The 26,257-nt window shown below is 35.4% G+C and overlaps 4 protein-coding genes across 4 annotated transcripts; all 4 read left to right on the forward strand.

Annotated features, from left to right (window-relative positions):
* The first annotated feature begins 2,166 nt into the window (after positions 1–2,166).
* Positions 2,167–3,273, forward strand: LOC146952257 (uncharacterized). Its single transcript, XM_085700406.1, has one exon. The coding sequence runs from the start codon at positions 2,293–2,295 to the stop codon at positions 3,214–3,216; it is 924 nt and encodes a 307-aa protein (XP_085556532.1). The 5' UTR covers positions 2,167–2,292; the 3' UTR covers positions 3,217–3,273.
* Positions 3,274–10,719: 7,446 nt separating this feature from the next.
* LOC146952258 (uncharacterized) lies at positions 10,720–12,542 on the forward strand. Its single transcript, XM_085737219.1, has 4 exons — positions 10,720–11,220; positions 11,548–11,882; positions 11,993–12,281; positions 12,396–12,542. Exons 1-4 carry the CDS (start codon positions 10,720–10,722, stop codon positions 12,540–12,542), a joined length of 1,272 nt encoding a protein of 423 aa, XP_085593345.1.
* Positions 12,543–13,176: 634 nt separating this feature from the next.
* On the forward strand, positions 13,177–13,515 carry LOC146952259 (uncharacterized). Its single transcript, XM_085737280.1, has one exon. The coding sequence runs from the start codon at positions 13,177–13,179 to the stop codon at positions 13,513–13,515; it is 339 nt and encodes a 112-aa protein (XP_085593406.1).
* A 9,048-nt stretch (positions 13,516–22,563) lies between these two features.
* On the forward strand, positions 22,564–25,905 carry LOC146952260 (uncharacterized). Its single transcript, XM_085700415.1, has 7 exons — positions 22,564–22,882; positions 22,970–23,069; positions 23,149–23,269; positions 24,120–24,241; positions 24,367–24,488; positions 24,562–24,721; positions 25,494–25,905. The coding sequence occupies exons 1-7, from the start codon at positions 22,684–22,686 to the stop codon at positions 25,519–25,521; spliced, it is 852 nt and encodes a 283-aa protein (XP_085556541.1). The 5' UTR covers positions 22,564–22,683; the 3' UTR covers positions 25,522–25,905.
* The last annotated feature ends 352 nt before the right edge of the window (positions 25,906–26,257 follow it).

Here is a 26,257-nt window from a genome sequence, read left to right on the forward strand (position 1 = left end):
TATCAAGTTCTTCAATCAACATAAGAAGAACAAGTCACGTTATAAACTTTCCACCCTTCAGCAATTCCATGAAGTAAACACTAAATAATGTGAGAAATGGTCAAGAGAATAGGAAGGGGATGATGTACATGAGATGATTCAGTGTGTCTATGATAGATAAATAGTGATGGATTGCATAAAAAAAAGCTGAATTTTTTTTTGTGTGTGATAGATGAGTGTGGTCATAGGCATCTTTGAGATTTTGAGTATTCCATGTCAAGTATGAATTTGATACCCGGTTTTTTTCCAAATCACATGCACATACACATATATGATGAAATAACAGGATAATTTGAACTCGAAATTGATTAGATAGTCTTTAAAGATAAGATTAATTTTCTTTCTCTAAAATGATTAGGGTCGACTATGTTGGGGTAACACTTCGGTGATTTTGAGTTCAGTGACTTTGATGATTTTGTCTCTATCTCTCTCAAAATCAATAATTATCTCTCATCAAAATAATTTATTTTAATCACTCATATATTGTTCTCTCTCATTTAAAATACACTAAAATCACCAAAGTCACTAAAATGCAAAGTCATTCAAGTATTTCCCGACTATGTTAGTAGGTTCATTCATTTTAGGACAATAATTTTTCGTGAATTAGACATTTATCGTGAGTTTGAGGGGGTAAAAGATAACAGAAATGATATCTGAACACACAATTTTGGACAAATACCAGACACCATGGACAAACAAGTAATTTCGCTTTTAAAGAGATGGACAATTTTGTAATTTCATCCTCCTTTTCCCAATGTTCAGGCACACCTTCCTTCCTTCTTCTTCTTCTTCCCGATCCCTTCTTCTTCTCCCATGTCTTCGTCGCCACCACACCCTCCGTCGTCACCATCATTGTCTTTACCACCACGCCATCACGTCGTCCTCACCGCCATCGTATTAGACCTTCAACTTCTTCAGATCTGAGCACACTGTCGTCAGAGACGACGCCGGTGACCGGCGTAAGAACGTGGGTGGTCGCTGGTGAGAAGTCAGTTGTCCGTAAGAGATTGAAAGTGACGTCGGGAACTGAGAAGCAGGTGAAGGGGTGAAATGATGGTGGCTGACGGCTGAGAGGGAGGAAAGATTAGAGAGAAAGGAAGCAATGGGGGAGAGAAGAGAGAGAAAGAGGAAAAAATAAAAGAAAAATAAAACAGTATAAAAATACTGTATTTTATACAGTGGTGTCTGTATTGTGTTTAACATTTTGTGTTCACTTATCATAGCTCAAAAGATAAGAGTAATGATATTTTGACATCCATTTGATGACAACTTTGTTGACAACCTTGTTTTTCTCACTTCTTATTGGTCAAAAACAATAGAGAGAGAAAAAGGAAGAGAGAGGATAACAACATCATGTGAGTAAGAGAGAAAGTTGTCCAAAAGTTGTCAAAAAGTGTTTGTCAAAATATTATTTCTCAAAGATAAACATGAGAGGAAGAATCTATTCCACTCCACAATGGACACTTGACCCATTTTTTAAAACTCAAAAAAGGCATTTACTTGGCCATAATTAAAATCTTGCCTGCTAAGCTTTGCTGTCCAAACCAGAAGGGTAAAAACTAACAACCATTAACCAACCGTCCAATGGTACATACCAACGCCCATTCCATCGAACTTCAAATTTAAGTCATTCCCATTCACACAAGGCTCTACTAAAGTCAAGCCTCATATTATATACCCCCAATAATCCAACAAATTTCTCACGTTACACAAATAAATCCACACCCATATTTTGTCCCTTTGCAGCAGACCCATCATATGACACCACGTGTTCCTCGATACTCTCACTTTCCCCCCAAAAAATAAAATTTCCAAAATCAACCATACCAAACATTAATCATAATAATCTCATCTCATCACTCAATAAATAAAAATAATTGTCCACAAATGTCGATTGAATTGATAAAAAATTGACTCATACTTCAAAAAAAAAATCTTTTAATAGTATATGATTGAGTTACATTTGACTCGAGTTTTAGGATATGCTCTAACCGTAAAAAGACTCTTGGATTCAACTCATCTAAATTTTATATCATTATATTAAAGAAATGATATTATTTTCAGGCTGTGACCTCTCCATCATAACCAAAGCCAAATAATATCAAAGCCTTTCACACAATACAAGCCACAAACCACAAAACAAACAAGTACACAACATTACATAAGTCATCAACAAAACCAAAACCCTCTCTTCATCTCTCCAATCTCCTCCACCCTACACACAACTTCCAAATCTCACACAAAACCTAAAACATGTTGGAACAATCATTAACATCATCCTCACCAACATTCTGGGCTGGTCTCTACAGCTGGTTCACTCCCACCATCTTCTTCCTCCTTCTCCAACTTGTCATAGCTACCATTTACATCACTTCCACCTTAGCCAATGCCACCCAAAAACATCACCAACAACAAGATCCTAACTTTCCACAACCCCATCACCAACAACTCTTTAGATCTCCTTCTGTTTTACAAAGACTCAAATCCATCAACTTTTACTCTTACCAACCTTATAGATCCCAACAAGAACAACCTCAACAATATCAACAACTTCAAACGTACGAAAATGAAATCCATGTTCCTCAACTTGCTAGATCTCCTTCTGTCTTGCAAAGACTCAAATCCATTAACCTTTATAGTTACTTACCTACTCAACCCTTCACTACAAAACTCTCACCCGACAACAGTAACAACGTTTTCACTCATGAAACTCATAAACAACACGTGGAAGTTAAGGAAACAGAAGAAGAACATGAAGAAGATGATGTTTTGGGACATATAAGAGACAACCTCGGAGGAAACTATGAAGAAGAGGGTCATGTTTCTATAGAAGAGGTTTTCATGAAGTTGCAGGGCCAAGGAGGTAATTTCACAAGGACACATTCAGACACTATGCCGGACTCCGGGGAGGTTCCGGTGAAGCTGTCGAGGAAGATGAAGAAATCTGCTAGCAGTAAATCTGCTTTTTCACATTTTAAGGAAGATGACATTGTGGAGAAACGCCGGCCAGCCACCGTGAAAGAGGCGAAGGTTGTCCCGGCCGCCGTGGATGAGGACGAGTTGGTGGATTCTAAGGCTGATGATTTCATCAACAAGTTTAAGCAGCAGTTGAAGTTGCAGAGGATTGATTCTATAATGAGGTATAAGGATATGATTAACAAAGGAAGTAGCAAGTAAATTAAGATTAATTAATAATCATGATTATGATAATGATAATATAGTTTCATTGCTACATTTTGTGGTTCTATGGCTAGTATAATATAATTATTATTGTCTGTTAATTTAGCTAATTTTAGGGGTTTCATTGTTCTTGTGATGTAAAATTAGTGACTTTTTGTCGGTAACTACAATTCAGATGGTAAAAGACTCTAGAAACATTTGATATGTTGAGAAGCGAATTTGAAGTCACAATTATCCATTTATATGTATTTAGTGTGTGTGAAACAAATTAGTGATTTTTAAAAAATCTATTTTTTATAATGATTTTGTGAAGTGGAATGGTGAGTGTTCTTGGTTCATTTCAGCCTCTGATTGTGGATGTTGGAAGAAGTTACTTTATGGTAATGACCACTTATTGTTTCAATTTCTATATATAGCAGAATATATTATTGTCTTGCTTTTTTGTTTGCATTTGATAAGGAGAGTTAGAGGGATAGTATGTGATAATCTGATATATGAGTTATATGTCAAGCTATATTCAGGAAAGTTTAGAAATTTGACATCTTTGAAAATTATGGCATGCCAACTTACGAGCTAGTTGTTTCGTCAAAAAAAAAAAAACTAACGAGCTAGTTGTGAATGTGAAGTGTGAACATAGTACATGTGTGTCTGGATGAGCTAGATTTTTGTTGAATTTTGAATTGAATTGATTTAGAAACATTTACTACTATTTAGTTATAGTTGACTTTTGATGCAAGTGAGTGAGATGTTTAATGTTAGGAAGTTTTATGTAAAAAAATTCAAATATTGGTGTGACTTTGAAGTAGTAGTAGTGATTTTGATCACTTTTTATAGACAAAACTAAGCACCTTTGTTAACAGAGTAAACCACATACTTTGTATGTCACTCTCAATTTTATCTCCTATATGGATATTTTTTTTCAATTTGGTAATCAACTATGTGTATGTTTTTCAAATTAGTCCTTGTGAATGACCGTTAAATGTAATATTGGAAGCTAAAATTGTCACTTTTGTAAGACACTAAATTTGACCATTGAAAATAGGGTTAAATGTGTTTTTGGTCCCTATAAGCATACCAACTTTTCGTTTTAGTCCCTCTAAAATTTTCCTTCGACTTTTTTAGTCCCTATAAAATTTTCAATCGCTACTTTTGGTCCCTATTTTTAAGTTAACTTTAGTATTTTTTTTAATAAAATTATGCAGAAATGTGTAGAATATTATAAAAATATTTCATAAAAAAATTAGAATATTTTAACAAAACCTAAATTTAATATAAATTTTTAACGGTAAAAATTATAAAAATTCATATTAAATTCATGTTTTGTTAAAAAATTCTAATTTTTTTTGGGAGAGATTCTTATAATATTGTGAATTTTTCTGCAAAATTTTATTCAAAAATATGAATTTTACATATGAGTTTACTTTAAAATAGGGATCAAAAGTGAAAATGGAAAATTTTTGGGGGACTAAAAGTCGAAGGAAAATTTTAGAGGGACTAAAACGAAAAGTTGATATATTTATAGGGACCAAAAACATATTTAACCCTTGAAAATATGAATATGGAGAATGCTTGATGATTTTTTTGGTAAACAAAGGTATGTCAGCGCGCAATTGTTAGAGACTAATCTCTTGAGGTAATTGAGATTCATTTAGAATACCGGTTAACAAAACCTTATGAATATTCCTAATATTTTTGATAAACAAAGGTATTCCAACACACAATTGTTGAGACTAATCTCTTGAGATAATTGAGATTTATTTAAGAGGTTGACCTCTCATATCATAGGTTTTCCCTATGCATTGACCAACAATCAAATCTATGACCAAACAGCTAAAGGACCCAAATATTTACCATTTATGATATATGTTCGAAAAAAATAGTAAATATTTAATCACAGCATTTTTTTTAAAGTCATCCTTCTATGAGGGATTGTTACTTTTTTTGGTCGAATGAGGTATTAAGTGTAATGTTGCCAATCAAAAAGGTCCTTATCTTTTCAGGACACTCTAAATTTGGATCATTAGAAGATGAATAATATTCTAATTTAGTCCTTATCAAACATATATAGATTTCATGAATATCTTCTTGTTGTGAAATTTCTGTTTTGGTACTTAGTGCCGTGTTAAGATATCCTATCGTAATAATTAGGATAGCGAAAGTGGAAGAAAATTGGTGATTACGCAAATGACTTTGCTTCCTAAGTGCTTCGTGTTAATATAAAATTGAGATTATAACTAGTTGGTGTCTATGTAGTTTCAGGTTTGCTTTCTACGAAATACAGTACTACTACATAGTTAGATTTTATTAATGGATTTTGTATACAAAAATGGTCATTGCGTTACATATACACATAGTGAGATTTTAACTCTGCATAAGAAGATAAAAGCAAAAAGTTGGAGTTTTATGTAAGCAGATAAACTAGAAAAGGAAAGTAGTCGTAAAAAGTGGAGGCAGCACAAGCTGGCAAAGTGGGAAGCCAGTTGGATTGCAGAGTGAAATCAAACAAAGCAAAGCAACTAGTATTAAAAATTTCACTTCATTAATGTAAGGGTTTGTTTGGTTGAGTTCATGAGTTGTTCTGTGGACGGTGAAAACGTGGTTATCCCTATAATTAAGGGTAATTTTTATTGTTTTCCACATGCCATAATGCTCATAATACGTACCTTTGTCATCTTGTTGTTATAAGGTCCTTTTTCAGAGATACTTTTCTCACGAAGCATGTTATATTTGCGCAATTTCTCCGCGTATAAATTGGATTGTCAGGAATCTTGTATATTTTTCCTATAAAATAAAAAGGAATCTTGTATATTTTTTTCATATTAAATGAAATGAATACTACCAAAGAAAAATATATAGAATGAAATGAATCGTGTATATTCTGTGAATTTGAATGAATATTTCTTTATATTTAGCATTTTTTTCCTCAACCTTCCGATTCTTAATGGAGATATGATAATTCAAAGTTAGGAGAGGTGTTAAGTCTAACCAATGATACCATAATTCATTTATCATAATTGAAGAACATTCTTCTTCAAAAAAAAAAAAATAATTGAAGAAATGTTTGGTAACAACACTAATGATTTTGAATGATGTATTTTGTTAAGTAGTTTAGTGCTAGAGCTCACACAATTTAATTTTTAATTGTGGAGAAGTGGAGTGTTCGGGGTTCGAACCCCAGCTCATGCATATAATATGCAATATCCCTACCAACTCAGTTAAGCTCACGGAAATATTTTGAATGATGTACTCTATCAATTTAAATGAATGAATATTGTTTTGGCTTTGTCAAAAAAATATTAGATAAACAAAGCAAAGACAAAATTGCGCTGACCTATCTTTAAGTCTCCTTAAATGCAGGGCCGTCTTAACAATTTTGAAGGCCCCGTTTTAATTTTAGAAGTTGGCCCACTGATAAAAGCCGCAACAAAAAAAAACAATTTTTTTTATGTAAATTAAAAATAACATCCAAATTTTACTGATACTTAAAGATGCAAGGCTTGGTAACAAAAAAAAAAAAAAAAAAGATGAAAGGCTTTTTTTTAAATAAAAGCATGGCCCCAAAAAAAAGTAAGGAATAGTATAAAAAGAAATAAGCCTTTTGCAGGCGTTGAACCGCAGACATTGAAGCAAAATGCATAAGGCTTTACCACCAAACCACTGCAGCGTGACTGATCTTTATTAACTTTATTAATATATAATGGATTTTGTTTTGGTCTTATGTATAAAAAAAATATTATAGGCCCCAAAAATTGGGAGGCCCAGTGGCGTAGCCCAGCCTCGACGGGCTGTGGGCCGGCCCTGCTTAAATGACACATATATCTCATTTCGTCTTAAAATAATCATTAACTTACATGTTAGGCCGTTACTACTTACCACACTAAGTCACACAAAAGAGCAAAATTTTGAGTTTGGCCGAGAAATTTCAAGTCCCACCGGGTTGGCCCTCATAGGTTAACATATCCTTAAAAAGCCTCCTAGCACAAAAATAAACTTTCAACAAAGCCAATTTATTTCACACGAGATAGGTAAGAGGACGCCTTATAATTGATCATCTGATGTCTTAACTTAATTTTTTGTTTCACAATAGTCTCATAGCTAAAAACGTCTTAAATTAATCCATTATGTATTCTGTCGTTTCATGTTTTGGTCATTTACATTAGTTTTTAACCCTATGTATTCTGCCGTGTCAAAATTCACCAACAAAATGTCACTCAATACAGTTTGAGCTCTAAAATTTGACACTGTAAACATGATAGCAGCCTGTGTGTAAATATGGCACAAAAAGATGGTTTAAACTTTAACATGGTTCTTGATATAAGACAACAACCATAATAACATGGCAACAAGAAAATGAGCACCTACATAAGCAGTGTGGGACCGGTTGGGGTTGGTATTTATCTTCTAATAAACCTTTGGGGGAGGTTGATGCAACTTTCCCTAAAATTAATGGTGCACTATTACACACCGTCCTTTTGTTATGATTCATATCTCATTCGTTAAATATATGAAGGCCATCCGAATAATGTCTCAAATTTGGGTTCCACTTGGATAATTTTAAAGTTGAGTGACTTTGATGACTTTGTCTCTATTTTTCCTTTAATCAATAATTTTCTCTCATCAAAATAAATTATTTTAATCATTCATCTATCACTCTTTTTCTTCTAAAATTTGCTATCAAGCACTATTAAGTAATGTTCTTTCTATTAAAAAAAAAACCATAATTTCGAATTCAGTCTTGGTATGCACCAGTATTAAAACTCTTGAGGAAGAGTGTTACTATCCATTGCGGTCTTATGTGACTTGAATAATTAATCTTTGCAAATGCACGTAGATGATATCCGGTTAAAAAAAACATAATAATAAAACATACAACTCAAAGCTCTTTTTCTTAGTCAATGTTTGGATTTACTTAATTATGAGTAATTTTTTTAGACTTATCTACTGGCATAAACATTTGTAGGGTGTTTGAGATGAGTTTATGAGTTTATGACTTGTTGCTGAGCTATTTTAAACTAATTTTGACAGGCTCTCAATGATATAAAAATAGTTTATAGTTTATTTGGATGACTATACTCTCTCATTAATTATAGACATATATTTAGTATATAAATCCTTAGAAGTGTTTTTCTTATAAATACTTAATTAAGTTTTATTTTTGAATGACAAAAATACTTAATTAAGTAGTTTACTAAAACGTTCTCGTTAGCTTAACTCAGTTGGCATGGACAATGCATAAAATATGCAAAGGCCCGGAGTTCGAACCCTGACCACCACAAAAAAAAATTAGTTTACTAAAACAAACCTTTAAAAAAAAAAAAAAGAATTCTCTCAAACTTTGTTTTTGGCCTTATCCTCAATTTGGGTTAGTTCTAAATACGTGAAGTTGTCATCCGATCATCAACATTATTAGAGATGAGGAACCTATTTGATATGATGTGTGGTCAACTAGTGAACTTATCGTTAGAGTCTACCCGAGCATATTATTAGATGTAATAGTTAGTTATAATAATTGATTACACTAGTTAGTTAAGTTCTTGTAACTAATTATTGCATCTAATACATATAAGGATCAACGAATTGAAGACACGTAAATAGGAAAATTCTTGAAAATAAGTAATAGTAAAGTGGAGTATATGTAACAATTTTACGTAACACTTGTGTCATTTGAATATTAAAATACATGCATCTTATGTGACATTTTATATGTTTGTCTCTATTAATTTCTCCATTACTTTTATCTTCTATAACTTACACATTTCAAAAATATACGTAAAAATAAAAACACACCATATTTGACATCAATGTTTTGATATCAAAATATCGTTTTTCTTTATGTAATAGGCTGATATATGTCTTGTTTCTAGTTAACGTGTGTATATGTCAATTGTAATATCACAAAAAAGTGGATGTAATAGAGCAAGTATTTAAAGCTTGAAGTTTTTTTTTTTCTTCCCTAAAATCATCACATTTGAAACTTTATCAAACACTAAAGAGAAGGTTAGGTCTCATTCCCTCTACATGCAAGTGTTGGAGTTCGATTTTTTTCTTATTCTGAAACTGAATATTTTCATATTATAAAATCCGAACTGTATTGTTGGATTTCGGATTTTATAATTCGAAATGTACCAGTAGCCGTACTTTTTTAAACAGTTTCCTGGGTTTATGTTGATTGTGTGTTACCTGATTATGCATGTTACATGTATGGATCATGTTGAGCGCACCAGTGGTGAAAGAACACCAATGTTGTTGGGGGGGGGGGGGGGGGGGGTAGCAGGGGTTAGGTTTAGTTTTATGTTGTTGTAACCTTTGGATAATCATTAATTTTGCGTTTTATGTTTGAACATTTGGTTTGTTTTTTAACACAGTTTTAAATTTAATGTTTGAAAATTGTGTTGTTTCTTATCATTTTTATTTAAGTATTTATTTTATATGATAACGAATTCATGTTTATATCATTTGAAAGCAATTTTTTAACATATACTTGTCTCAGTCAAAAAACAAGGTTTTGTCTCTGTACTGATACATTTCAGATTATATAATTCAAAATGTTTTTATGACATTCCAGACTATATAATCCAAAATGTATATTTTTTTTACTTCAAAGTTAGACTTTTATAGGGTGTTCGACACTTTTTGGATTCTATAATCCGAAATGACTAAAAGGGTTTCAAATTATACAGTCCGAAATTTAGTTTTACAAAGATTATACAAACATCTCCAAGATGCTCTAGGTTCCAACAATAAAAGAACTTTTCAGATTTTATAAACCAAACCGGATTTAGATTTGAATCCTGCTCTTTACCCAAACAGTAATGCTCATTCCCAAAGTAAATTACATTAATGCCCTTACGCATGTTAAGTCACGCTACGCAAGTTAACATGCGTTAGTTATAACGGTAACGCAACTTAAGTTGCGCAGCGTTACTTAAGTTGGTTATCAGCAACACAGAACCTCCATTCCTCCATTTCTCAACTTTTGAAAAACGAAATTTTCACCCCCAACTCCAAATTTCACCATTCTTGCGCCATTCAAACCAAATTTCGTCCACATTATCAAGTAAGTGATTATTATACTACTTCTTTGCATTATTTTGGTTGAAATTTTAGAATTTGTGTAGAAAATTAACATTTTTAGGGTTTTAAAATGCATGTTAAAGATTATGGTTGTTAGTGATGATTGAACTTAGGAATTGTTGTTTAGATGTTGTTTAGGGTACAATGTGGTAGTTTAGGGTTTTGAAAATGCTAGATTACATAGTTGTTTGAAAAATGCACACTACGTGTTCGGTGAAATGTCTCAATGATAATTTTTTGGTTTTATTGGATTGTTAATGATGTAATTATTTAGAGTTATGTTTGTTAATGTTGAGTATAGTTAATTTGACTGCAATGTGGTAGTTTATGGATTCAAATGACACCGTCGACATTATAGTGTTGTTGTTGTATTGTTAAAGATTACATGTGAAAATGTGTTAAATTTTATTTGATATTTGTGCAGATATGTCTGAGCAGGAGAGGCCTGATAGGCTTAGGTTAGGGAGGATGGCCCCTACTAGTAGTGCACGTAGGGAGAAGCAAGCATTACATCCTCCGGAGGGTCGAGGGAGAGGGAGAGGTCGAGGGAGAGTGGGGGCCACGAGTCTTGCTACTAGCAGTGCTACTGTTGATGCTGCGGGGGGATCGACGTCACAGACGGGTGCATCCCAGATTATGGACCCCCCACAGTATCAGCATCAGTTTGAGGAGCTGGCTTATCAGGATCAGCACTATCAGGAGCAGGCTGGATTTCAGCCGGGTTATCACTATCAGGAGGGGTATCAGCCCGAGCATCAGTTTGTCGACCCTCCTCAACAGCAGCATCCTGAGCAGCCTCCCCAGCAGCATCATCCTGAGCAGGATCCTGAGCGGCAGCATGCAGAGCCAGTTATGGAGGACGAGGATGGGGGCTTTTCAGGGGGGCCTTACGAGTTGTCACTTTTACCGGACTTCGGTAGATATGTGGTATGCAAGCTTTGGAACGATAAAAGAGTAAGTATAATTTGTTTTATTTAATTTAATGATATTTTACTATTATGTGAAGTTTATTTTACTATTATGTGAAGTTTATTTTACGTATAATATATATAATTTATTCTACGTATAATATTTTACCTATAATATATATAGTTTATTCTACGTATAATATTCTACGTATAATATATTCTACGTATAATATTTTACGTATAATATATATAGTTTATTATTTCATGTTTATTTTACGTAGAATATTTATAGTTTATTATTTCATGTTTATTTAACATATTTAATTATATTTTTGTTGTATTTCAGTTGCAAGCGGATCGTAAGATGAAAGACATCTCTCATGGGAGGAAACTGAAGCTTTCTTCCCTGTCCCTTCCAATGCCGGCAGATGCTAACCCTTGGTTCTGGGAACCGGTTGATAGATCGGGTCTAAGGCCCCTCCTTCTAACTGGGTACGACAACATCTCCCACGGTTTAGTGTGTGCCATGGCTGAGAGATGGCATCAGGAGACCAGCAGCTTCCATCTGCCTGTTGGGGAGATGACCATCACACTGGATGATGTCGCTTGTTTCCTAGGCATCCCCGTTGCTAGACGGCTCATTCATGAGGAGGATTTAGATCATGACATATGGATATGCTGGTGACCCACATACTGTTTCCGGTGGAGGCTGCGGTTGGGTATGTGACTGATTTTGGTGCATCTGTCTCATACACGGCTCTGAAAGACCAGTATGACTACCTGTTGAATAGGTGCAACCATTTGCTGGGGCAGGATTTATCAGAGGAGGAGGAGCAGGAGCTGAGTCGTATTAGGCTCGCCTGTGTGAAGGCGTTTTTGTTGCTCTTGCTTGGCTACACCCTTTTTGCCGCCAAGAATAGCAAAATCATTAGTCTGCTGTGGATGCTTGCCATTCGGGATTTGGCTAACATAGGCGCGTGGTCATGGGGCGCGATGGGACTTGCTTTCTTGTATGAGCAGCTGAATCTTACCTCAGACGCAAATGTTGGCTCAGTTGGTGGTTACATGAGCTTGCTTGTGGTAATATATTTTTTCCTCTTTTTTTAAGTTAAACATAAATGTATACGTGCTTGTTATGACATGTATATATTTTGTCTCTTTGTGTTTGCAAGGATGGGTTATAGCTCACTTCAGACATGTGGTTCCGAGGTCCAAATATTTAGATTACGACCGGGAAACCTCAAAGGGGGTTTGCTCATACTGACCACTTCAGAGGCTTGTTGGACTCGATGGAGCATTGTCATGTCACCTGGAGGCCGTACGAGCACCGACGAGACGTGACGCCTTTTCATGACGTGTGCTGGTACTCCGGATGGATCATGGCAGGCAGTAGGGGTGGGAATAGGCCAGGCCGTCCGACAGGGGCCTACGGCCTAGCCTATTTAAAGTCTAGCTCGGCCCAGCTCGTTTATTAACAAGGTCAGGCTCAAGCTTTTTATAAGGCCTATTTAATTAAACGGGCCAGGCTAAGGCTTGCAAAAAAGCCTATTAAGCCCATCAGGCCGGCCTATTAAGCTTTTCATATATAACATATCTTCCATTATTGATATTTTTAAAGTTTTTTTTTCCATAAACACAAGCCTTCATATGATTGGTTATTTAGTAGCTGATATATTGGTGTGATTAGACCTTCGTAAGAATTCATTATTTAGTAGCAAACATATTTGTGGGCTTTAGGCCTAAATAAGTTTTGGCCTATTTAGGAGTAGGCTTACACGTGTTGCTAGGCCTTAGGATAAAATAGGCTTTCAGGCTTCATCAGGCCTTTAAAAAGGCCAGGCTCAGGCCTCGAAAATGAGCCTATGACGGGTAATAGGCCAGGCTCAGGCCTATAATTTTTGAAGTAGGCCAGGCTTAGGCCTTACAAAGCCCGGCCCGGCCTAGCCCATTTCCACCCCTAGCAGGCAGTTAGAGGATGGTGCGTCACTTGCCGGAGCGGGTGCTGAGGCAGTACGGACATGTTCAGAGGGTTCCCCGACCTCCTACTGATGTTATGCCTCTTGCCGCAGCAGATGTGGTTGCTGCCTTCTTGGAGTTTGCTCTTCATGTCGTTCCCCACCAGCGGAGGGGTCGCCAGGTCCCAGACGACGAGCCTTGGAAGCATACAGAGAGGTACGTGAGGTGGTTCTACCGTGTGTCCCATCCTCTCATCGTCAACCCTGCTCCAGAGCCTGATATTGTCATGCCGAGACCTGTCTACCAGGATATTCTTGTTGACCAGGAGTGGGCCAGACATCCTCCTGATCCATTGTAGGTCATCGGCAGCATGAGAGAGAGAGAGAGAGAGAGAGAGAGAGAGAGAGTTGAGCATGCGATGGGGATTCCAGAGGTGGTTTCTAATCCACTCTTCTTTGGCATTTTGGAGGGCCTCCGTACCGACTATAGTGTGTTTGAGCAGCATCCGGTTCCGAGGAGGAGGTCTAGGAGTCCACAGGAGGACCAGTAATGTTAGGACTACATTTTAGGACCAGTAGTGTTAGGACTACATTTTATGACTTTTTTTGGATATATTTGTAGTATTTTCTCGACTTTTTGGTTGTATGATATATACATTTGCGCGGTTGCGCCTCTTTATGACATTTGCGTTTTATCGTTAAAATTGCATTTCTAAATTATTGTTGAATGAATGCATGTTCTCTAAATTAAGAGTTTTGGTTGAATCAATGAATACATGTACTGTAAACAGGGAATGAAGGAACAAAACAGTAGCTAGTGCCACTGCCATTGCTGTTTTGGTGCCACTGCCAGCCTGTTCTGTTGCGAGCAGTGCACCAGCAGCAGCGCAAGTTAAGTCACGCTAGTTTTAGTACTATCGTGAGTTAAGTTGCGTGTGTTGAGTTACGTGTTTTGAAGTACACAAGCAGCCGCGTGGCTTAAGTCACGTAGTGTAGCTTAACTCACGTGAAACTTTGTACTAGCGTAAGTTAAGTCACGCTACGTGACTTAAGTTACGTTAGGTTTGTACTTGCGCATGTTAACATGCGTAGGGGTAAATAGGTAATTTACTTTGGGAATGAGCATTACTGTTTGGGTAAAGAGCAGGTTTCTTTAGATTATAAAATCCAAACAAGGAGTATTTTTGGAAGATAAAAAAAATAGGGTGTGTGAGAATGCAATAGGGAAGTTATACCCCACACCCCTACATTTATACCTTCACCCCAACATTTAACACAAACTACCAAATTGACCCTTTATATAAAACAAAACACAATACCCTTTCACTTTTCACCCCACACTTTTCTGGAAAAAACACTTCGCGTGTTCACCCTTTTTCTGAAAAAGAAAAAAACCATTGTTCTGTGTCTACTTTCAACAAAGAGTAAGCCTTCTTTCCTTGTTCTCTTAATCGTTTCCGTGTTCGTTCTTACTATATGAGCCTTCTTTCCTTGTTACCGGAATCCTTGATTAAGGTTTGCTAGGTTTTTTGGGTTAGTGGTTACCGGAATTGTCAATTGACAACGACGATGTGAGGACGATTCTGGAAATGACGATGTATGAAATGGCGTCGTGAATCGTTAACCGGAATCATGTTCACCAAAGCTTTCCGATTGTTTTCCAGAAAAAGCGTCAGAAGCCTTCCGATAAATGCTTCCCGGAATAGTTTGGGGAAGTATTCCGGTTCATGCATCCTTATGTCTGCAGCTTTCATTTATCTGTTTATATATATTCATTATAATTCCTGAACTCGTATGCATCTTTTATGTCAGCAGCATTCACTTATCTGTTTTTATACCACTAATATACTTGTTTTAGAATTCAATTATATTATGCTAATGTCTTGGATACAAAATGCTGATTTTTCTTCTTTTAGAAATCAACATATTTTTCGCAGCACATGAACAATTATATTATGCTAGTTTTGACCAAGTGATATAATCGTAATTTGTGACCATAATTAGGAAATTATAACAAGGAAGTAGCCAAGTGATGGAATTATATGCTAATTTGTGACCAACTGATGGAATTGTATAACTAGCATGAATCGGAAAGGTATTTCTGTGTTCTCCGGTATATATATTCGGAACGCCAAGCATTCTAGTATTCCGAATTATTTTCGGAAATGTTTATATGAGTGTTCTGAATTTTTTTCGGAAACGTTTCAGGGAAGAACGAAAAACGGAAATACGTACTTAGAAGTGGGGTGAACTCACACTGAATTAGGAGATGTTGAAAATGAGGGTGAAAAATTTATGTTTAAAAGGTTAAATAATAAAAGGGTTAAAATTGGAATTTTCAAAAATTTGTCGGGGTGAAATTACATGTGTTGGGGTATAGGGTAAAATTTCCATGCAATAGATGGAACAGTAAAAGCCTAAATTTGTTGTCTTCAAACTTTAGTTTATGGACTCAACGTGTGTGAGGCCCATTTACTTTCTTATTTCTCCTCATCGAAAGTTCAAGGGATATCAAAGTGTTTCAAGAACTTCTTTTTCCACCCCATTCCTCTTTCTCGCTCCTAGAAAATCTGAAAATGCCTCATGACTTTCGGATTCCTGAATGCAAAACGTGTTTTCATGTCATTTAAAATGGGGGAAACTAGCTATGATTTTTACATGCTTGGATTTTAGAATTTAAACTAAATAAAAACCTTTTAAACATGTTTCAGAATTTAGAACCGAAACATCCTTTTTACATGCTTAAAACCTCTCCTGTGTCAAACAATTATGAATTCTGCTCTTTACCCAAACAGTATTGTTCAGTCCCAAAGTAAATTACATATATACCCTTACGCATGTTAACTCACGCCACGCAAGTTAACATGCGTTAGTTATAACGGTAACGCAACTTAAGTTGCGCATCGTGACTTAAGTTGCGCAGCGTTACTTAAGTTGGTTATCAGCAACACAGAACCCTCATTTCCCAACATTTCCAAAGACGAAAATTGCACCCCAAAATTCGAATTTCATCAATCTTGCGCCATTCAAAGCAAATTTCGTCCAAAACATCAAGTAAGTGATGATTATCCTAATTCTTTGCATTATTTTGGTTGAAATTTTCGAATTTGTGTAGAAATTGGACATTTTTATGTTTTTTTAAATTTTGCTTGCATGTTAGTTTTGATGATTGTTAGTGACGAATTAACTTAGGAACTGTTGTTTAGATGATGTTTAGGGTACAATGTGGTAGTTTAGGGTTTTGAAAATGCTAGATTAAATAGTTGTTTGAAAAATGCACACTACGTGTTCGGTGAAATGTCTCAATGATAATTTTTTTGTTTTATTAGATTGTTAATGATGTAATTAGTTAGAGTTATGTTTGTTAATGTTGATTATAGTTAATTTGAATGCAATGTGGTAGTTTATGGATTCAAATGACACTGTCGACATTATAGTGTTGTTGTTGTATTGTTAAAGATTACACGTGTGTTGCTGTCGAAATTATGTGAAAATGTGTTAAATATTTTTTTATTTTTGTGCAGATATGTCTGAGCAGGAGAGGCCTGATAGGCTTAGGTTAGGGAGGATGGCCCCTACTAGTAGTGCACGTAGGGAGAAGCAAGCACTACAGCCCCCGGAGGGTCGAGGTAGAGGTCGAGGACGAGGGAGAGTGGGGGCCACGAGTCTTGCTACTGTTGATGCTGCGGGGGGATCGACGTCACAGACCTCCTACTGCGGTTATGCCTCTTGCCCCAGCAGATGTGGCTACTGCCTTCTTGGAGTTTGCTCTGCATGTCGTTCCCCACCAGCAGAGGGGTGCCCAGGTCCCAGTCGACGAGCCCTGGAAGCATTCAGATAAGTACGTCAGGTGGTTCTACCGTGTGTCTCATCCTCTCATCGCCAACCCTGCTCCAGAGCCTGATATTGTCATGTCGAGACCTGTCTACCAGGATATTCTTGTTGACCAGGAGTGGGCCAGACATCCTCCCGATCCATTGCAGGTCATTGACAGCATGAGAGAGAGAGAGAGAGTGGAGCATGCGATGGGGATTCCAGAGGTGGTTTCTAATCCACTATTCTTTGGCATTTTGGAGGGCCTCCGTACCGACTATAGCTTTGTTATACCCTAATTTTGGACCTAAAAATACTAACTCAATTCTTCTTTTCTTGCATTTCAAGTCATTTGAACTGTCTCTGATCAATTGCATCTTTCTCTGTTTCCTATTTCAATATTACTTGCAAAATTTACATGGAAGGGTATTTTAGTCATTTCCTATGTCAAAATTTCTTTCAGTCTTTTAAAAATTTGTTTGAGTCTTTTCATTTGGTTTGAATAGGTCTCTGTTTCATTCTATGTCAAAACCCATTTCAAAAAATTGCATTTGGAGTCATTTTGAGTCAGTTTTGCCCCTAAGGGCATTTTAGTCTTTTCATGTGTCAAAACTCTGTTTAAACTCTTAAAATTGCCTCTGAGTCTTTTAGTTTTGTTCGTATAAGTTCTTGCTTTAATTTCCTGTTAAAAATCCATTTTAAAATTGCATCTGAGTCATTTTTAGTCGTTTTAGTCCCTAGGGGCATTTTGGTCATTTCACACGAAATTTCGGCAGAGAGAGGTTACTTTAAAGTACCTCATTTAAGCCATTGGTTCGTTTTAGTCCGTTTTGTCAATTTTAATCGTTTCACTTTACGTTATTTTCCGTTTACCAATTTTAATTCATTTTATTTTAATTTTCATTTTAAGTCCTAAATTTTCTAAAATTGTGTATTAGTCCAGTATTGTTAATTGCAGTCCAGTCCTTGTATTTTGTCCTCTTTGCAGAAAGGGCCCACAGGTCAAAGCAGTTAGAGCTGGTCAAAGTTTGTTACATTCACAGTCCACGTGGCAGCTTATCATTGGTCCAATTATCACATGTGTCAGCCTATAAATAGGCCCAGTCATCACATACACTATTCAGATCCATTCATCACATTACAACTCATCAAAAACACCTTTACTTTTTCTCTCTCCACCCAAAACGAATTAAAACTGCAAGAACCAATAACAAATTCTGGAAAAATCGAAGAACATTGAAGGATGAAGATGAATCTTCATCTTCAAGCTCAATCAAAAGTTCCAGAATTCTAGTTTCAGATTCACGTCACCTGCACAAAATCACAAGCAGTAACAAATTCAAGAACACAAATCATCATCACCGAATTCACAGAAGTCACATCAACACCAAAACAATTCGTGAATCGTCCATACACAACAACAATTCACGAATTCCAATCTCAGTTTCTGCGGCCACAAAATCAAGCACCAGAACTCCAACAAATCGAAGCAAAAACAACAGAACAACTTCGAATCGAAGGAATAGGGGAAAGAAAGAATCAGAACCAAGTCAAAACGGTAATTCGTGAATCATACAAAAGCTAGAAGCACGAAGAAGAAAGAGATCGGTCTACACTTCGCAAGATCCAAAGGATCCTTGACGTTTTCTTCTCGTTTCATCTCCAGTCTCCAAATCAAATTTGAGGTAAGTCCTTTCCTATTCTCTCTTTGTTTACTGGAAATTTTTGTTCGGTTGGATTCTTGTAGATCTAGGGCGTTGCTTCGTTTATTTCGAAAAACTAGCTTCAGAAATGGATAGAGGAGAACACGAGGAGCAGTTTGATGTAGAAAAGTTATAAGAAAACGCTCCGGTACGGTGGCGCCACCGGCGAACCACCGCACCAGAGCTCGCTCCGATCGTCTTCTCCGATCCTTCTCTGATCGGTCTGCAACTAGAGAGAAGAGAGAGCCTTGGGTGTAGAGAGAGAAAGAGAGGTGGATTGTGATGAATAAACCGGCTTCTAGTATATATATAAGAGGTGAAGCGGACCGGTTCACATAAACCAGTCTGGTTCACCCTTGGTTCAACCTTTTCCTTGATCTTGACCATTTGATTCACTTGATGATGACGTGTACGGCGCAGATTTGCCTGTTCAGTGTGCCTGCTTTCCCTTACCATGATCTGCGTGTTTTTAGCCCTTAGATCTAGGGTTTTGGTGGTGTTGGATCAATCCAACGCCTCTGAGGCACTTGGATGATCCAAACCCAGCATTAACCTTGGGCTTGGGCCTTTATTTCGTTACAGCTTCATTGTTTCTTGTTTTTTACTATTCTAACACTGTGTTTTGCTTTTTGCACCACTGCCTTGCCTAAAAATTCTAGCAAAAATTCCTAAAAAATTTCCTATGTGTTCTTGATCATTTTCTTGATATTTCTTGTGATATTGTCATATGTTAAATTTTGATTAAAAAGTGTGTGGTATTTTCTTGTTAATTGTTTACTATTTTTGCTAAAAAAATTGTGAAGTTTCATATGTTTTTGTGTCTAAAAATTCTTTAAAAATTCCAAAAAAATTCATGAGTGTTTCTTGATAATTTTGTGGCCTTGTAGTGTTAATTTTACATAATAAAAATTGGTAAAAGATAATGTGGTGGTTCTCTTACTATTTTTGTGATATTTTGTGCTAAAAATGAATGAAAATTTGCTTGATTTTAATCCCAATTGCTTGATGAATATTTGTGACCTATACCACTTGATTTCATAGAGTTTTAGCCACTGTTTGTGTTTGATATTAATGCATGAGTGGGAATCTTGATTAGTTACTTAGCTTACAAGTTAGTTGTGTAGTTAAATAATGCAAATATGCTTAAGTTTGCTTCCAAAATGTCAAGTTAACCATGTTGCCTTAATTCCTATTCCAAAATTTGATTCTAAACCTTTAAAAATGTATTGGAGTGTGAGAATTATAGGTCATATGACTCTTACATTCTATGAGCAATTTTTAGTCATGTTTGCACTCATTTTGCCTTTATTTTGGGTTATTTTCTATACTTTGTGCTATAGTGTCTTTCTTGCTTTATTTCTTTTGATATTATCATGTGTTACTAACCATTTCATTTCATGTCCCATATTCTCCATAAGCATTCCCATTTCATTCCATATCTCATCTCTTTCTCCACTTTAATTTCTTGCACTTTAAGTTTCACCAAAGATTAGAATGTAATAATTAGGACTTTTTGTACTTTTCCTTTATGCAATTTTAATTTCTTGCAAGACTATAGAATGTATCCAGGCCAATGATGTAAAGGACAATGGACTCTAATAATGTACACCGACACAAGCACCGACACATGCACACACTTCACTTTAGGTATATAGTTAGAATATGCATGTTTAGATGTATGTTTAGGATTGTATGTTTAGATGAATGCCTAGGATTTATACTTAGAAAAATCAATTTTCCCAAAAAATATGAACAACATCACTCAAACCATTTTCTTAATAAACCTTGGGATCAAAATCCCATTGAATTTTTCTTTTCATTTTCTTAATCAAATTCTAATGAATCTTAATCATACTTAGACCATATTTTGCAAATAACTAATTCCACCTCACTTTTTCTTAATTCTCATGCTCTTGAGGCCTCTCAATCTCTATTCTTCAAAATCCATTTTCAAACTTAAAATCAACCAACAAAAACAAAAACATTTTTGGAAGAGAACTACGGTGGATTTGATCCCTTAAACGGGTACGTAGGCAAGGAACAAAATTCCTTCAATTCAACTAAAATAAAAATTCAAACACATTCTTCTCCCTCCAATTCTTCACTTAGAAATTCTTAGGTGTGAATAACATTTCAAAATAGCATTTAAAAATAAAGCGCGCGCGTAGAAATTAAAGACGGTTCCTATAGGATACTATAGTCGTTATGGGTGCCTAACACCTTCCCGTAGCGAAAACAACTCCCGGACCTCGATTCTCAAGGGTTTTGCTTACTTTTTCCCTTCCCAAGAAAAAATAAGATATCACCGGTTTAAAAGGCTCAAACGTAATCAATGTTTGACACCCGAAAACCAAGATAAAACAAGCGTGTTTAAGCAGCAGCCAGTTCCGAGGAGGAGGTCTAGGAGTCCACAGGAGGACCAGTAGTGTCTTATTTTAGGATTACATTTTATGACTTTTTGGATATATTTGTAGTATTTTATCGACTTTTTGGTTGTTACATTTAGGTCTGCATTTTGTATGATATTTACATTTGCGCGGTTGCGCCTCTTTATGACATTTGCGTTAATTTTCGTTAAAATTGCATTTCTAAATTATTATTGAATGAATGCATGTTCTCTAAATTAAGAGTTTTGGTTGAATCAATGAATGCATGTACTGTAAACAGAGAATGAAGGAACAAGACAGTAGCTAGTGCCACTGCCATTCTTTTCTGGTGCCACTGCAGTCTGTTCTGCTGCAAGCTGTGCACCAGCAGCAGCGTGAGTTAAGTCACGCTAATTTTAGTACTAGCGTGAGTTAAGTTGCGCTAGTGTTAAAACTAGCGTGAGTTAAGTCACGCAAAAGATACTAGGCATGGGCTTGCTCTGAACCATGGTTTACACTAGCGTGACTAAAGACACGCTACGTGACTTAAGTCACGTGATATTTTGTACTAGCGTGAGTTAAGTTGTGCTACGTAACTTAAGTTACGTACGTTTTGTACTTGCGCAAGTTAAGTTGCGTAAGGTCATATGTGTAATTTACTTTGGGAGTGAGCAAAACTGTTTGGGTAAAGAGCAGAATTCAACAATTATGGACTCCGAAAAGAAGTCATGCCATATAGTCCGTTAACCTGCACTGAGGGTTATTGTTATTTTAAAGGACAAAATCGTAATGGTCCACACAATGTCTAAAACTAACTCGTTGATGAGTCAAATGTCATAGTTATAATAAATAAATAAAGGAAAATGTTAACAAGTGCCATAAGGGCATTGTTTAAGCATATAAAAGTAGCAACTTTTGCATTGAAAATTGTACGGTTATGACTTTAACAAGTGTTTGACTTGTATTTTCGAGACATACTTTCTTTTTGTGGGTACCTTAAACAATGCCTTTAGGACACTTGTTAACAATACCCATAAAAAAATGGTTATGCTAACAAGTGATCTTCGAACACTTGTTAAGGAAATCTAAAGTAGTAAGTTTGCATTAGATTCAACCATAATTTAACATTTAAAAGGTTAAATTCATCATTTTCATCATTTCTCAATAAAATATTTCTATTTTTACCCTCTTAACCGACGAAATATTCATCACTTTTTATCCTTTAGCATTTCCCATAAAAAAAAATCCTCTTATACATAGACACCCTAACTATTTTTCTGATATAGTATTTTTTTTATATATAAAAAGTATTTCTAATTTTGATTAAACGTAGGAGGTTGTCATTTTCTGGATGTACAATTATTTGTTGTGTTCCCGCGAGTTTAGTTCAATCGATAAAAACATTGTATAATATATGAAGAAACTGTGATTCAAACTCAAAGACTCTTTTTCGTATTTAAAATGTGTGAGCTGACCACCGTATTATTTAAAAAAATAAAATAAAATAAAAAATAATATCTTGTGTGCTACCAACCAAACCGTTACCAACAAACAGAAACGGATACAATACACAGAGTGTTCTTTTGTTTAAGGTAGCACAAACACACTGAAACAAAAACACAGAAAAAAGAAAGAGAAAGTGACGATGATGATTCAGAATTGGAGTTTGAATTGGATGGTAGCACATGCAAACAAACAACAACAACAATTGAGAAGATTGAAGTTAACAACTCATCGTGTTATTGTAGCTACATTTCTCTTCTCTATCTCCTTCTTTCTCTTCTCTCCCAAAATTCCACGCTCTCCTACTCACCACCAATTCGCTGACTTGCGCAATCTTCTTGGTAAAAAATTTCACTTTCTATTTAATTTGATGAAAAAGATTTCATTTTTCTTAATTTGGATGGTTTTGGTTTCTGGGTTTTTCACAGGTGTCCCCAACACGGTGAATGTGATCACAAATTTCCCATTTTTAGTTGTGGGTGTTCTTGGTTTAGTTCTTACTCTTGAAGGAGGATTTTTTACCGTAAGGTTAGTTACTTTTATCATCACTGTAATAGAATTTACTGTGATTAGATTCTAATATGAGGTGTGTTTTTGATTTGGTTAGTTCTCAAGCAGAGATATGGTCTTGGATACTATTCTATGCTGGAATTATAGGGGTAGCTTTTGGCTCTGTTTATTACCATTTGAAGCCTGATAACGATAGAGTCTTGTGGGACACTTTGCCGGTTGGTTAGCATTCCCATTACCTACCTCTCTATATGAATATATTTATATATGTTATTACTATTTGTATGATTCTTGAGTTGTTTTCCTTTTCCATGATTGTTTTGGCTAAAGAACTTAATTAAGCACTTACTCGATACACACTTGTCAAGTTATCATATAAGAGTTTATGTGTAAGCTATTTCAATAATGTAAGGCCTAGTTTGGATAAACAACTTAATTAAGCGCTTATCATATAAGTGCTTATGTATAAGTTATTTCTGTAACAAAAGATAAACCAAAGTCAAGCTGTTTTGAAAAGTTGTCTGGCAGAGCTTACGAAAATAAGCTAAAAATAGCTTATGGACATGTCATAAGCTGTTTTATAAGCTCTCTCAAAACTCTCACAAATACGTAGATAAGCTCAAATAAGTCAATCCGAGAAGACACTACGCATGTATAAACTATTTCTATATTTGAATAGGGGATGTGGTAAAACTCCACATAAGCTCTCTTCTATAATTCTATTAAGTTATGATGCGAGCAGTGAGTTTATGGAAATAAGCTCAACACAACTTATAAACTTGTCATAAGCTCTTTTTAAAATTAATCTCTTCAAAAATTATTCCAAACTCACAAGTGTTATTGATGTCATTAGATAAAGCCAAATAAGCCCTTTAAAACACTCCCTAGTTGCTCCATTTGTTTAAATTATGACAGAAGTGAGCACTTATAAAGAGAAAATGTTAAGGTGGAATGCATTTTATCTGTTAAAAACACTTCTTTTGCTAGCTGAAAATCTAGACTTACCTCTTAGTACTTAGTTCGTTTTTTCCCCTTTATTAAGAAGCTCATTGGTTGCACTAATGGCAGATGATGGTGGCATATTCCTCACTTTTCTCTAGTTTGGTTATTGAGAGAATTGGCCAGCGGATTGGGATGTGTTGTATGTGTGCCCTCCTTTTCGCAGCCTTTACTTGTGTTGTTTATGAACGGTTAGTTCTTATCTTCCTCTAATAATAGTCTCAAGCTTATTCTCTCTTTTAAATGTTTTATACTTTGAGGTGCTGAACTTGCCACTAAGTTTATGCTAAAATTATGATCTGCTAGTTGGTTGCAGATCTTATGATGATATTCGGCTCTGCTTGATGTTCCAGTTCATTCTTCCTTTAGCTATTGCAGCAGCTGCATTTGTATATCCCTCTGACTATACTCACTCAAGATATTGGTTTTCATCAATAGGTATTATGCCTCAGACTTTTGCAACATTTATTCATAAATTTCAAATATTTGAAGCCTGACCTTTTTGGCACAGGGGTTTATCTGCTAGCAAAATTTGAAGCTGTTTCTGACAAGAAACTCTACCGTGCAAATAACTACGTTATCAGCGGGCACTCTTTGGAACACTTGTGCTTAGCGGTTATCCCGTTTTTACTTAGTGTGATGCTCATCTACAGGGAGCGTAAGTTTAAAAGGTATTTGATGATGAACCTATTCGATGGAATTTTTGGTTCCTTGTGAAATTTGGTTTCACAAATTGTTCTGGTTATTCTGTTTCTACAAATTTTTGAGTGAATCCTCAAGTCAGTTTTCCAAATTCAAACATCCACAAGACCACAACATCTGTCCTTCAAAAATTTGAAATGTCATCCCACTAGTTTTTTTCTTCAGAAGTAGTCGCCAAATTCTAGTTTGTCTAGGCTTTCGAGACCATCAGGAATCGGTTTTGATCAAAGCTCCATCTCACATGCTGCGGTCAAAATCGATTTTTACCTCACCATGAATTGGTTTTTGAATAGGCTATTAGCACGTGTTTGTTTTGGTGATTGACAAAAAGTGAACGTGCATTGCTTTGTTAGCTACAATTTGTAGCTTGTGCATTTCCCCTGATTGACTTATTTTAGTTTATATACTGATATAAACATTTTTGAGACTGTTTGTGATAGCTAATGAAAACAGCTTATCATAATCTCTTTGTGATAAGCTGTTTTAAGCTTATTTTCATAAGCCCTCCAAGATATCTTATGAAAACAATTTATAGCTTATATGAAAACAACTTGACTTTCTTTTATCTTTTGTTATATAAATAACTTATATATAAACAATTATATGATAAATGCTTATGCTATAAGCACTTAATTGTGGAGAACAACGTTGAAGGTTTACTATTCTCTTTTTCCTTTTTGTAATTAATGTTTCCTTGGAAGAGCTTTGGACTCTCATATCTTGTTGTTGGCTTGGTGACAGATTAGGAGATGTTAAAGATCAGCTTTGAAAAGAAGAATTGAGATTGCCAAAGGTATTGGATGTTATGTACAGTTTCTCTTGGTTACTTACTAGAGATGTTGCATTAAAACTACCATGAATGAAAACAACACACAATGATTTTGTGAGTGATTTTAGATGGTCCAAAAAGGTAATAGAGTTCTGTTCCATAACTTGTTGAGCTGACAAATTTAGCTGTATATTATAGTCAAATTTCCTTTCATTTTTGCATTGATGGCTAGTTCTATTCGGGTCAGATCGATAAGTATGTTGAGGATATTAGGTAACAGACTAGGATTCTTAATTTAGTTGTTTCCTTTTGTACTTGACCATTGCTCATGTAGTCATGTGAATCTTGGAACTATAGTGTCCAGAAAATATAGTTTCTCCAACACAAGGCATTGCAACTTTTGTATTTACTATTTAGTTTATTTTCCTTTCTCCTTATATTAAGCGTCACTTCAGGTTGGGCATACTGCTTAAGAAAATCATTAAGCATGCTAATTTTTATGATAAAATGAGATCCATTTACTAAAATACTTTTACTAATAGCAACTAGCAGAGTCTACAAGTGAGTTGAGATACGATAACTAATGGTATATTAACCGAAAAAGGTAATTAATACTTCATTGGTATTGTAAAATAACAAATAATATTGAGATAAACAAGTATTTTAAACATACACTTAATATAAGAGTATTTGTTTGTTGTGGGATGAACAAGAAGTGGATCTTTCATGGTTAAGA

Source organism: Medicago sativa, chromosome 1 (genome assembly GCF_051527215.1).
Source record: "Medicago sativa cultivar Bolivia chromosome 1, Bolivia_mono, whole genome shotgun sequence".
In the NCBI taxonomy this organism is placed as follows: Eukaryota; Viridiplantae; Streptophyta; class Magnoliopsida; order Fabales; family Fabaceae; genus Medicago; species Medicago sativa.

Bases quoted from the DNA above. Each gene is read 5' to 3' on its own strand.
- LOC146952257 (XM_085700406.1), top strand. From the start codon at position 2,293: ATGTTGGAACAATCATTAACATCATCCTCACCAACATTCTGGGCTGGT.
- LOC146952258 (XM_085737219.1), top strand. From the start codon at position 10,720: ATGTCTGAGCAGGAGAGGCCTGATAGGCTTAGGTTAGGGAGGATGGCC. The intron at 11,883-11,992 runs GTGACCCACATA...CCTGTTGAATAG, and splicing joins CATGACATATGGATATGCTG to GTGCAACCATTTGCTGGGGC. The intron at 12,282-12,395 runs GTAATATATTTT...AGCTCACTTCAG, and splicing joins GTTACATGAGCTTGCTTGTG to ACATGTGGTTCCGAGGTCCA.
- LOC146952259 (XM_085737280.1), top strand. From the start codon at position 13,177: ATGGTGCGTCACTTGCCGGAGCGGGTGCTGAGGCAGTACGGACATGTT.
- LOC146952260 (XM_085700415.1), top strand. From the start codon at position 22,684: ATGATGATTCAGAATTGGAGTTTGAATTGGATGGTAGCACATGCAAAC. The intron at 22,883-22,969 runs GTAAAAAATTTC...GGTTTTTCACAG, and splicing joins TGACTTGCGCAATCTTCTTG to GTGTCCCCAACACGGTGAAT. The intron at 24,722-25,493 runs GTATTTGATGAT...GCTTGGTGACAG, and splicing joins AGGGAGCGTAAGTTTAAAAG to ATTAGGAGATGTTAAAGATC.